At 43.0% G+C, this 13,573-nt stretch overlaps 1 protein-coding gene across 1 annotated transcript in view; it reads left to right on the top strand.

The window, feature by feature from the left end:
- Positions 1–13,573, top strand: part of frmpd3 (FERM and PDZ domain containing 3) — a 191,949-nt gene that overhangs the window by 143,005 nt on the left and 35,371 nt on the right. Inside the window, exon 12 of the mRNA XM_078212052.1 lies at positions 514–693. Within this exon, the coding sequence (XP_078068178.1) occupies positions 514–693 (180 nt within the window). The remainder of the gene's footprint in view (positions 1–513; positions 694–13,573) is intronic.

Genomic DNA, 13,573 nt, shown 5'->3' with positions numbered 1-13,573 from the left:
TGTGGTTTCTTCAGATGATGCTTGCAAAAAGGCAATTGAAATGCCAAGAAATGTCTGTTGTTTCTATTATTGGACAAGTATGGGGGTCATTATCATTTTGGATCCTAGGGAGAAAACTGGCCATTGTGGAACCGCCACTGAAGGCAATGGAAAGTTAAATTGGACAGGGTAGGCAGTCAATCAACAACCATCAGTTTCACACCTGTGCCCAAATTGAAAATGAACCACTTCATGTTATCATTTGCTATTCTGCTGTGCTATTTCAACAGTAGCATTAAACCATTTAAAATAAATTAACTATTTGATATTGCAAAGAGAAATTCATACAAATCTTTATGCATTGATGTGCTCTTATTGCCAATAGAATTTATAAAGCTAATGTCATCAAACATTAAAACTATAAAGTGTTCTCATGAGATTGTTTCACTGAAAGCTTTTTACATTAAACTGTAAGATGAACTGTGCGGTGTACTGATTCATCCAGGTTAAAATTTGTAATTTGTTCCCTTTCAGGATACAAAGCAATCAGAAACGACACTGCTAGTTGGGCCACAGCATGGCATCAGTCATGTTATAGACCTAAAAACAAATCTCACCACCATTCTGGCAGAATTTGGCCGTGTGAGCCGAATCCAGTTGTTCAGAGAGAAGGAGAACGTAGCTCGGGTTGAGCTAACCATATCAGAAGCTAAGGTATGAGGTTGCACTTAAATCCTTAACTTCACAGTAAAATTTGTATGTAAATAATGGGGCCAATACAGCGGAGCTGGCATTGTATGTACTTGTAGAGCTATGGTAAAACCCCACAGAGTGTTCAACACTGGCAGCGTGATGCAACTCATAAATGGCTGCTCATCATTATATAGGTGTATTTTTCTCAAGGGAATCTGCATGTTGATCCAATGATTTTACTGATTATTTAATGGTATTCTTGGGTTCTAACAATGCATATATTCACATCTACTTAAAGAGCAGTGTGACAAATGAAAACTTTTCAGGAGGCAGATTTGGCTGTCCCCCAGCCGAAGGTGAGAATGCCAAAGGTACACACCTGAACACAACACTAAAGCAGCCTCGATGGAGATACCACTATCTCACCTGTAACCAGATCCTGGAAGCAGATGAGACAGAAATTTGCTTGGCTCAGAAAGGCTGCCAAGATATGTATAGTTTACACTTTGCTTAATTTTAAATGGTATTTTCTTCTGCTTAATTTTACAATATTGCCTTACAAGGCATATTAAAAGCACTTTGCTATAAAATTGATGGAGCAGCATGAAGGGAGAATGCTCAGAACTCTTTGATTTGTTCGAGTATCTTACAACTAACAGGGGTTTCCCACTTTTCGCACTGTATTGCTGCAGTTTGCTGTGATTTTCCTGTGGCTTAGTCACTGAATGCGGTTAAGGCTATGATTGATAGGTGTTAGGACTCTAAGGAAACCAAGGGATATGGGACTGTGATAAAACAGGAGAGTTGAGGTTAAGGATCAGCCATGGTCTTATTAAATGACAGAGCAGACTCAAGGTGCTCAGTGGCCTGCTTATTTCTTATAATTTTATGACTCATGAAATGTGACAAGGGAAAAAAGAACAATCCTGTATTCATAATATGATACCTGTATATTGTAAGGTCAAAGACTCACTAAAGGTGACACTGTTCTGCCACTGGTTGAGGTCAGTTCTTTTGCGGTTCCATGATGGTTGCCCTTTCAAGGGTGAGATTATGTAAGACACATCAGGTCACTACCATCTTGAATAGTGAGGCCGGGTTTATGCCTCCTCTGATCCTGCCCCTCTTTCTCCAGAAAAAGAACAGTTGGCAAAATACCTATTGTTCTTATTAATCAGAGCGGATTCCTTGGCAAACGCATATTGCAATAAAAACAGAAAATGCTGGATATGCTCAGCAGGTCTGGCAGCATCAGTAGGGTGAAAATTAGAGTTAACGTTTCAAGTTGTGGCCTTTCATAACAACTGCAGAATAGAGATTGGGACAGCTTTAAGTAGTGAATATATTCATTGCTAGAACCCAAGAATACCACTAAATGAGCAGTGAAATCATTAGATCAGCATGCAGATTCCCTTTTAATAAACAGGAACCAACATGGCTGACAGGCCGCTGTCCAGTTTATATGGGCGCTCAGCTCTAGTGGTTCAGGTGCTGAAACTGCCTTTGTGTTTTTTAGAGCTTAATGAGCCTAGTGTATGTATAATACATGGGTGCTCAATGGCGCAGGAACTTTGCCTATCTATGTACTATGTATGGCAAGTAGACATCAAGTCCAGCATAACTGGGCAATCATTGCCGTTATCAGCCATGGAAGAGCCACAATTTCCTCCAATTAAACTTTGGAAAGACCATAAATACTGCCTTGAGCTGCATAACAGGGAGCTGCATTTGCCATAGATTCCACACCACTTCATCAGCCACTGTCCCCGGTTGAACCTCAATGTGACCCAGAGCTCAGTTTACAGCCTCATATTCATCCATCACAAAGACTGCCTACTTCCACCTCCATTGCATCATCTATTACTGCCCCATCTCAGTATAGCCATTACTCAAACCATCATTCATGCCTTTGTCACTTCATTATCAGACTATAGCAATGTTCTAATGTCCCATGGCTAATCTCCCATCCTCCACCCTTTTTAATTTGAGCTCATTCAAAACCAATATCTTATTCCTCACCAATTCCAAATCACCCATTATCCATTTGCTACTGACATACAATCACTCCTCAATAACTCATACATAAATTCTCAACTTTATGTTCCAATGCTTCCATGGCCTTGTCCCTTTCTATCTCTGTAATTATTTCAGCCCTATAATTCTCTGAGAACTCTGTATTGTTTCAACTCTGTCCTCTTGTGCATCTTGAAATCCATTTATCCCCACCTTTTGTGGTCATGCCTTTAGCTTTGTAGCCTCCACCCCCCACCCCCCCCCCCCCGCCCCCCGAAGACCCACACAAGCCACTCTCCTTCTCAAGCTCTCTTTCCTCTTTTAAGTTAAAAGTCACCTATTTGATCAAATGTTTAATCATCATGTCATGATGCTATGATATGTGCATCTGGGATATTAATCTTTAATTTAATCAGTTGGTCAGATATATATTGAATCTCTACAAAATGACTTAAAGCAAGCAAATAGACTGACTTAAGATGGCTGCCATAGGTCACCTGACACATTTGCAATTATAAATTGGTCAGTATCTGGGAGTTTCCAGTGTGAATTCCCAAAAAAACCTCCTATTGAATTTCTCACTTGATGTCAATAATTACTTAACAAGTGAACTGAAACATATAACTGGCTCTCAACATTTACATTTTTATCAAGCTGCATTTGAAGCCATCAGGCAAAGACAGAAAGTTCACAGGGACAATGACTCTATTGAAGGTATTGATATGGTCACCCTAGCTCATCCCACAGGAAAGAATGGTCCATTCAGAAGTGATGGCTGGGACAGTTAAAAAAAACTAATCACCTAGCCCATAACAAAAACCAAGTCTGTCCAAACATGAGCTAATCAATTACCATTTGTGGAAAACTGAAATCTTTATGGAGAGAGTGAGGTGACCAGAATCATCATTTTGAAATGTCTTTTATTACAACTTGGTTCTTTTTGGCAGTCTAAAAAAGTTTGCAAATGGAGCAGTAACACCATCTCTCTCCCTGCTGTTCTCAAGTTGAAGATCCTATCTCTAGTACATTTTGGAATCCATCACAGAGATAGAGAATTTCAATTGAAAGGAGCTTCAGGTGCAACTGCACCAACCTTTGAAAAAGACAACTACAATTTAAAAGAGATTGGGGGGAATTCTCCTGTCCTGCCCTCCACGGGAATCATAGGGTCTGGGGGCGGGGGGGGGGGGGGGGGGGGAGGGGGAGCGGTGGGGGGGTTGGGGCGAATGTGGCCAGAGAATCCCACCCATTGTCTCCATAAATTGCCGTTATGCATTTGCAGCAACCCCACTGGAATTTCAAGGCAACCATTTTTTTAAAAACTGTCAGCCAGGAACAACAGTGGAGTTCTCATAAACAGTGAACTATTTTTTGCCTTTCATCACTGAATCTTAATTTGTTCAAAAGTTAAATTCCTCTGCTGCATAACTTAGAATTTTGCATGCTGTGTATATTGCAAAGGTTGGAACATGCGTTTACCTTTTTAAAATATTTTTATTCCTTTACTCAATAAAAACTAACCCCTTTGTGTTTAAATGTAAACAGTTAAAATACGGGACACTGAATTGATACATTCATCCTTCTATATTTCAAAAAACCCTGTTACAATCCATCAAGGAGTGGGAAAGAAAAGGCTGGCATGTGTTTGCACCTGGTCATAACAGTGGCTCCTAATATTCCCTTTGACTCAGTAGTCAGAATTTTCTGGCCATTCAAGCCAGCGGGATTCTCTATCCTGCTACAGTGAACAGAGATTTGGCTAAGTGCCATATTCTCCATCCTTGCTTGCAGCAACGGCGGAGTGAACAGCCAGAAAATTCTGGCCAGTATATTTTGTGTCTGATTATGCCTCTGTGAAGTGCCTTAAAGAAGTTTTTCTATGTTAAAAGTGCTGGATAAATGCAGTTTGTGGTTATTATTTTTGTTGTGCTCTGCAATTGCATAAAAACAATGACTACATTTCAAAAACAGTGACCATAACTTCCGTTGCCAGTGCATCATACCTGGGGGGAGCCCAAAGCTGCATTGGGGAGCCCCCTGCAATACCCTCCCCCAACCCCAGAGGTCATCATGCAATGACTTCACGGCAATGGAAGATCAAACTTCCATTAGGCAATTGCCCTCAATGGGAACTATCTGATACTGCAACTTAAATCACTAACTTTGGATGGTTCTGACTGTCTCACAGTGATAGCTACCCAGAAAAAGTTAAAAGAATTAAAACCATCTCTAATTACTGGATAACTATAGCACTGACACCCCCAAGAGATGCCCTCCACTCCCACAGGACCGCTTCAACTGCCCTTCCCACCCCCACCCTCTCACTGCCCACTCACTTCCCCACCCACCGCAGGACCGTCTAACCCACCACAGAACCATCTCTCCCCGTCTACCCTCCACACCTCTAAATATTCCCCCACCCCACCCCACCCTGAATCCCCTTCCCACCCCCTGACTATTCCTCAACCCCAAACTATAGTGCCATCACCCGACTATACCATCCCATCCCTCAACCCCCCACGAGTCCCTCCAACTACTCATGATCCTCAAATACCCCACCCCCTGATCACTCTCCCCATGCCCTGAACACCCACAGGACCACCATATTATCCCCCCATCCCCAGCTACTCCCCGACTCCCCAGACCACCTTCCCCACCTCCCAACTACACCGGCAGCTCCTGACTACATCCCATCCCCAAACTACACCCTCATCCCACCTACTGACCTCCCCAATCCTCCACTGATCACCTGCCCCACTGACAACCTCCCTCCATTGATCACCCCCAATGATCCCCCCAGTGACTACCTGATCCCCCCCAAACCCCCATACATTGTCTGCTTGCTTTACAAACTTTCCTTCTTCACAGCTTCTCAAAGTGGCTAGACCTTTGAACTTAACTGCTTTGTGGCAGTTAGTGCCACAAAAAAGGGTGCGTGTCTTCCTTACCTTCAACTTTCCTGCCCTCAACACCGAGACTAGGAACCCGCTGCTTGACATTACTTAAGTACATAAGAACATAAGAAATAGGAGCAGGAGTAGGCCATCTAGCCCCTCGAGCCTGCCCCGCCATTCAATAAGATCATGGCTGATCTGATAGTGGTTTCGTTCCACTTACCCGCCCGCTCCCCATAACCCTTAATTCCCTTATTGATCAGAAATCTATCTACCTGTGACTTAAACATATTTAACAAGGTAGCCTCCACTGCTTCAATGGGCAGAGAATTCCAGAGATTCACTACCATCTGAGAGAAGAAGTTCCTCCTCAACTCTGTTCTAAACTGACTCCCCCTTATTTTGAGGCTGTGTCCTCTAGTTCTTGTTTCCTTTCTAAGTGGAAAGAATCTCTCTGCCTCTACCCTGTCTAGCCCCTTCATTATCTTATATATCTCTATAAGATCTCCCCTCAGCCTTCTAAACTCCAACGAGTACAGGCCCAATCTACTCAATCTCTCCTCATAAGCTAACCCCCTCATCTCCGGCATCAACCTGGTGACCTTCTCTGTACTCCCTCCAAGGCCAATATATCCTTTCGCAAACAAGGGGACCAAAATTGCACACAGTACTCTAGTTGCGGCCTCACCAGTACCTTGTACAATTGCAGCAAGACCTCCCTGCTTTTATACTCCATCCCCTTCGCGATAAAGGCCAACATTCCATTTGCCTTCTTGATCACCTGCTGCACCTGCAAACTGAGTTTCTGCGATTCATGCACAAGGACCCCCAGGTCCCTCTGCACAGTAGCATGTTGTAATTTTTCACCATTTAAATAATAGTCCATTTTACTATTATTCCTTCCAAAGTGGATAACCTCACACTTGTCAGCGTTATACTCCATCTGCCAGATCCTCGCCCACTCACTTAGCCTGCCCAAATCTCTCTGCAGACTTTCTGCATCCTCCACGCAATTCGCTTTCCCACTCATCTTTGTGTCATCCGCAAACTTTGTTACCCTACACTCGGTCCCCTCCTCCAGATCGTCTATGTATATGGTAAACAGTTGAGGCCCCAGCACCGATCCCTGCGGCACGCCACTAGTCACCAAAAGCACCCATTTATTCCAACTCTCTGCTTCCTGTTAGATAGCCAATCCTCAATCCACGCTAACACTTTACCCCCAACTCCGTGTACCTTAATCTTCTGCAGCAACCTTTTGTGAGGCACCTTATCATACGCCTTCTGGAAATCCAAAAACACCACATCCACTGGTTCCCCTCTGTCAATCGCACTCGTTACATCTTCATAAAAATCCAGTAAATTCGTCAAACACGACTTTCCCTTCATGAATCCATGCTGCGTCTGCTTGGTTGAACCATTTTTTTCCAGGTGTCCTGCTATTTCTTCTTTAATGATGGATTCCAGCAATTTCCCAACTACGGACGTTAAGCTAACCGGCCTGTAGTTACCCGCTTTTTGTCTACCTCCTTTTTTAAACAGTGGCGTCACATTAGCTGTTTTCCAATCAGCCGGCACTTCCCCAGAGTCCAGCAAATACTTTCTCATCATTAAAAAAAAACAAAAAAGTGAGAAAAAGTCACCTAATATCAATTATTATGATTCATTTACCAAAAGCAACTATAGTGCTATAGTTAAATGTACAAATAACTGTTTTTAAATGTGTACTATTACTCCTTAACTTAGCATTGCATGTTTATTAAACACATTGGCCCATAACTTCCGTGGAGTGGCAATTAGCATTGGATTGCCCCTCTTCACCTTTCTCACCCAACCTTCCGACTCAGGGTTTTTTTTGCACAAATATACTTTCCTCACAAAATATCTAAAAGAACATTGCAAAACATTTCAAAATAACCACCACAGAGATTGCAATGATATTCAAATTATCTACATCAGTCATGTTGCACTCTGAGGTGATTCAATACAATTGTGGTCCATGTAATATTCACTGTATATGTTCAATGTGAATAATTGGTTCTATTGTATTGTTTCTATACAATTTCTAGCCCCTTAGTGCACGATTGCTAAAGGCCTTATACAGCAATCTTTCCCCATTGTGCCTCTCCAATAGCTCCCCAAACATTTGTACATCCTTCAGCAGGTAGTCTTGGACCTTGAAATGTGCCTGTCTGCAATACTCGGTCATGGACAATTCTTTGCACTGGAAGACTAACAAGTATCGGGCAGACCAAAGAGCGTCTTTCACCGAGTTGATGATCTTCCAGATGCAGTTGATGTTTGTCTCCATGTGCATCCCTGGGCGTGGAGCACCAAGTCCTGCTTCACGGAGCTGCTCAAAATAAAACTCGACAAAAACCACTCCATCTTTCTCCAGACCTTCTTTACAAAGGCATATTCGAGAAGGAGGTGGAAATGGTCTCATCCCCATCACAGCCACTGTGAAGGCAACGTGTGGAGGAGATGAGAATCTGGGCATTTAGGAAGGATCTGATTAGTTCAGGATGTTGCCATTCTGTTGTCTAATAGCATTGACAATACGATGCTGGATAGCTTTGCATATCTAGTCACAACAGTCAGTCACTTGATACAGAAATCAATAAATGCATTGCAAAAGCTGCATCTATTATATCAAAGTTAAGTAAGAGGGTTTTGAGCAACTTGACTGAGACCACCAAACTGTGAATCTACCAAGCCTACATCCTCAGCGCAATCCCCTACAGTAGTGAGACCTAGACAACATGCGTTTGACAGGAGAAAAGGCTGAACAAATTCCACTTTGCTGCCTCAGACATATCCCTGACATCTCTTGGAAGGTCATAATCATCAACTTAGAGATCATATAGTGTGCTAATTCCATCAGAATGCCCTTATTGCTAAGCCAGCAATGTGTGCATTGGCTCAGCAATGTCCATGGAATGGATGACAGTCACATACTCAAAGGCTTTCACCCGGTGAACTGGCCACTGGGTCATAGCCTTCAGGGCATCCATACCTCCACTACAAGGACTCCTGAAATGGAATATGAAGATGGTAGACATTGACAGTGGCAACTGGGCTACAGTTACTAATGGCCATGATATCTGGGGACCTGGAGGGACACGGAAGAACCCAGCAGGAACAGAAAGCTGAGCTGGCTGAGAAGAGGGCTCCAAGAAATGGCCTTCTCAGCCCACTGTCTTCTGCAACAGCAAATGGCAGAAACTGCCATGCCCGCATGGGATTCCTTAACACAGAGCTGACCAGCACAGTGCAAACTATTGTCTTAAAAAATGGAATGCTGCCAATGACACAATAACAATGTAACAACATGTCCTAAGGCATTTTGTCAAGTTGATCAGGCTGGTGTGTATCAAGTTGTCAAGTTGATCAGGCTGTAAAATAACAACTTACATTTATATCATGCCCTTTAACAATGAAATGTCCCAAGGTGCATAACAGGAATATTTTCAAAAGAAGTGTAAAAATGAGCCACAAAGGAAGTATTATGTCAGATGGCCAAAGGCTTAGTCAAAGAGGTATGTTTTAAGTAGTGCTTTAAAGAAGGATGGTGAGGTAGAGAGACAGAGAGGTTTATCGAGGGAATTCCAGAGCTTGGAGCCTAGACATCTGAAGACAGGCACAGATGGAGGAGTTATAATTGGGAATGTGCAAAAGGCCAGAATTGCAGGAGTGCAGATACCTTGGAGGGTTGTGTGGTTGCAGAGATAGGGAACGGTGAAGCGATGGGGGGATTTGAAAACATTGATGAGAGTTTTGAAATCAAGATGCTGCTTGACTGGGAGCTAGGTCAGCAAGCACAGTGGATAAGGTAACAAGACTTGCTGCAAGTTAAGACATGGGCAGCAGAGATTTGATTGATCTCTCATTTACAGATTGGAGTATGTGGGAGAACAGCCAGGAGTGTATTGGAATGGTCGTGCCTACAGGGAACATAGGCTTGGATGAGAGTTTCAACAACAGATGAGGTGAGACAGGAGCAAAATCAGGCGATGCTACTGAGGTGGGAATAGGTGGTCTTAATGAAGACACAAATATATGGTGAAAAGGTAATTTTGGAATCAACACCAAGGTTGAAAACAAACTGGTTTAATCTCAGACTATTACCAGGGAGGCATTCAGCATACTTAGAAATGAAAGTAAAATGCATTTGTAACAAAATGCCTATTAATTAAATCTGAGCCATAGAAAGAGTACTTTTATAGCAATTTAATGTTTCATCTTTTCTACAGTTTCTAAAATGCTTATAAATTCTATTTTCTGTAATAATCCAGTAATTACATTTCTAGGCAATGCTACAGATCCTCCTTGTTGTTATCTGTAACATTATCACCATTTTGAGTTATGGTGATGTTGTAGTTCTTCAGGAAACGTCAGAAAAGGTTAATGTGTGTTGGTGGAAAGGGCGGGGAAGATTGGATTGTGCTGAATATTGGCTTTTGGCATTTTGCTGACCAACAGTGAGAGCAGCTGGGAGCAAGGCATTTTTCAGAGCTGTGTAATGTCAGGCTTACAGAAACTTCATTATATTGAACTACAATGTCTTGCATTGATCACTGCTGCCACCATCCTGTTGAAATTCAGTTCTTGCAAACATCCATGCAATGATCCCAATGTAAAAGAACAGTGATTGGAAAGTTAATATGTCACAATTGGGGACAGATTGCTCTCCATTGCTGAAGGAAGTATACAATTCTCAGATTAATGAAACCATAAAATAAGCTCCTGAGTTCCATTGTTTGAACACTTATAGGGCGGCACGGTAGCGCAGTGGTTAGCACTGCTGCTTCACAGCTCCAGGGTCCCGGGTTCGATTCCCGGCTCGGGTCACTGTGTGGAGTTTGCACATTCTCCTCGTGTCTGCATGGGTTTCCTCTGGGTGCTCCGGTTTCCTCCCACAGTCCAAAGATGTGTGGGTTAGGTTGATTGGCCAGGTTAAAAATTGCCCCTTAGAGTCCTAAGATGTATAGGTGAGAGGGATTAGCGGGTAAATATGTGGGGGTAGGGCCTGGGTGGGATTGTGGTCGGTGCAGACTCGGTGGGCCGAATGGCCTCCTTCTGCACTGTAGGGTTTCTATGATTTCTATGACTTATTAAAATAAACAGGCCAAAGTCTCTCTTAAATTAGCAGAGATGTGAAGCTGTGGAATTCCCCTCCGAAGTGAGTGGTTGATGCAGAAAATCTAGCTCTGAATTTCCTCAGACTTTCTGATGCTGCCTCCATTGTAAGTCAGCTGTAATTGCAACAGCATTTTTCAATGTCTCCATGTCTTTAATTTCCCCTTCCTTACATTCAACTATCCAATCTAATGTAATTGGATTGGATAGTTGAATGTAAGGAAGGGGAAATTAAAGACATGGAAACAGGGCTGGTAACTGTGATTCAGACTGTTTACTTGGTCGAGAGTAAATGCCAACGTCGACTTGTTGGGCTGAATGGCACGATGTAACATATAATACTAATGGTTTTTGTTGGGATCAGAATTTCATTGGTGATGGTTCATAGCCAAGCATACCATTTTGCTGAAACTATTCGTCGTTATAATTCCTTGTTGTCAGTGCTTTGGGAACCCAACCCAACCCAGCTGGAGTTCAGGTTAGGATTGTGGTTGGACCTCCAAAGAAAATAATATTGAGAACATTTTTTTCATTGTGATCTCATAATAAAAGGCTAATGTCAAGTTGTTTTTGTGGTGGAGCCCTATGTCCCCAGGATTGGGAATTTGTCACCTCATAGTGAAATCAAGTTCACTAGTTGTGTTAAGATGATACTGACAAGCTGCCATTGGCATTAAAATAAAAAAAATGTTTTCTTATATGCCTGCTGGCAAGTGAAGAATTCTGATGGTCATGTTGCCCTCTTGCAGCCTGGCTGAACGAATGTGGACTTGATGTACCAGATGGTCTTTGTAGATCATGTGAGTTTGGATGACTCAGTAATACCCGCTGCCTGTGCTCCAAAGAGAATGCTCCTTGCAATGAAACAGAAAGTAGTCAGCGAATTGAAGATGGTTAAACAGATTATAGCCAACATGCTCAACCCTAAGGTTTTCAGTATCTTGGTTGTGAAATGTGGGTTTTGGTAAATCCGGTTGGATGAAGAATCCTCGAAACTCACTATGTTCATGTCTCCGGTAAGCATATACCGTTTCCTTCGCATGACCAAATAGGATCTCCACTGGTAGTGAGGTCTTCCAATGATGCATGGAGCATCACTTTGTGAGATAACCCTGTGAAATCATCATCGATGACATCCTGGTCTGGAGTTGTATGACACAAGAACATGATGCACATTTACATTTGGTCCTCAACAGAATCAGGACTATACAGTTGAAGCTCAACCTGCTAAATGCAGATTCAGGGTCAACCAGGTTCCTTATGAGGTCATCTACTCATAGCCGATGGTGTGAAGCTAGATGCAGAGAAGTTGACGGTTATACGGAAAATGTCCACTCCTGAGTTCAAGCAAACCTTGCAGCGTTTCCTTAGTATAATAAATTATTTACGCAAGTTCTTTCCCTGCTGCAATGAAGTGACTGAACCGCTGCATAAGCTCCTCACCAAGATACAGAATGGTGTTAGGAGGAGCATCACGCCACTGTATTAAACAATCTCAAGCAGGAACTCTCAGCCCCTCCAGTGTTATGATACTTCAACTTTCGAGTACCTATACTTTTATCAGCAGATACCTCCCAGCAGTCTGAGTAGTCTGCATTCAGAATGTCAAACTAGTGGACTTCATATCAAAAGTCCTCATTAACACTGAAACTCGCTATACCCAGATTGAGAAGGAACTCCTTGCCCTCGTCTTTGCTTGTCAGAAATTTCATGATTTCATCTATGGCCACCCTGCCAATGTTGAAACTGATCGCCAGACACTCAACTATTCTCAAAAAGCCTCTTCCTACTGCATCATCATGAATGTAGCGTATGATGCTCAAGCTACAACGCCACAACCTCAGTGTGATCTACAAGTGCGGTAAGGTGCTTTACCTTATTGATGCCCTCTTCAGGGCTTATCTACCCACCACTGACCAAGCAGATTGTGAGGAGGACTTGACATCATGGCAATTTAAATACTTTTGTAGAAATGACAAACTCAAAGCTGCTCTACAGACGGTTCTCATATGCATGCAGCTCCATGATGTTACTATGAAAGACAGGCCCGAGCAATCAAAGCAGCTTCCCAACAAACTGCACACATTCTTCTCAATGAGAGAGAAGTTAACCATGCAAGAGGGATTGATACTGCATGGCCAGTGATTCATCATGCCCACCTCTCTGCAGAGGTACTAAACCCAACAAGTCCATCAAGGGCACCCAAGATTGGAAGCAACAAGGTGCCGGGCAAAGGGATCCTCGTACTGGCCCTCCATATATGTGGACATAGAGAGGGAAATGCTCAGATGTGCACCGTGCAACTTGGTCAAGCTTCATCAAACCAAAGAACCACCGTACCTGCATGAGTGCCCAGAACTCCCATAGTCGCTCACGGCGGCAGATATATTTGAATGAAATGGAAAACAGCACTTGGTCCTGGTTGGCTTGTACTCTGGCTGGTATGAAATTGACTATTTTCCCAAGCTGAAAAGCAACACAGTCATTGGCAAGCTCAAGAGTCACATCGCCACACATAGTATTCCCCGGAGTAGTTCAAGGAATTGTCACAAACATGGGACTTTGAGCACATCACAAGTAGCCCCCTCTACTTAAATTTGAATTTAAGCACTTAGCAAAGCATCTCCTTGAGAAATGTGACTGAGATAACACAATCTTATGCTGTACTAGTCAACCTGCAAAACGTGCCGTGACATGGGCCTGCTGTTGTCAGCACAGAGAATGTTCTCCAGGCGTACCAGAACTATGATCCCTGTCACCAAGTCACTTCTGCGACCAAAAGTGACGAAGGGGTAAAAGGTACTATGGCCACAATGCCCACAGACTCTGGACTATAGAGAGAGGCTAAACGGCCA

Source organism: Mustelus asterias, chromosome 4 (genome assembly GCF_964213995.1).
Source record: "Mustelus asterias chromosome 4, sMusAst1.hap1.1, whole genome shotgun sequence".
Classification (NCBI taxonomy): Eukaryota; Metazoa; Chordata; class Chondrichthyes; order Carcharhiniformes; family Triakidae; genus Mustelus; species Mustelus asterias.
This window is presented reverse-complemented; position numbering and strand designations above follow the sequence as displayed.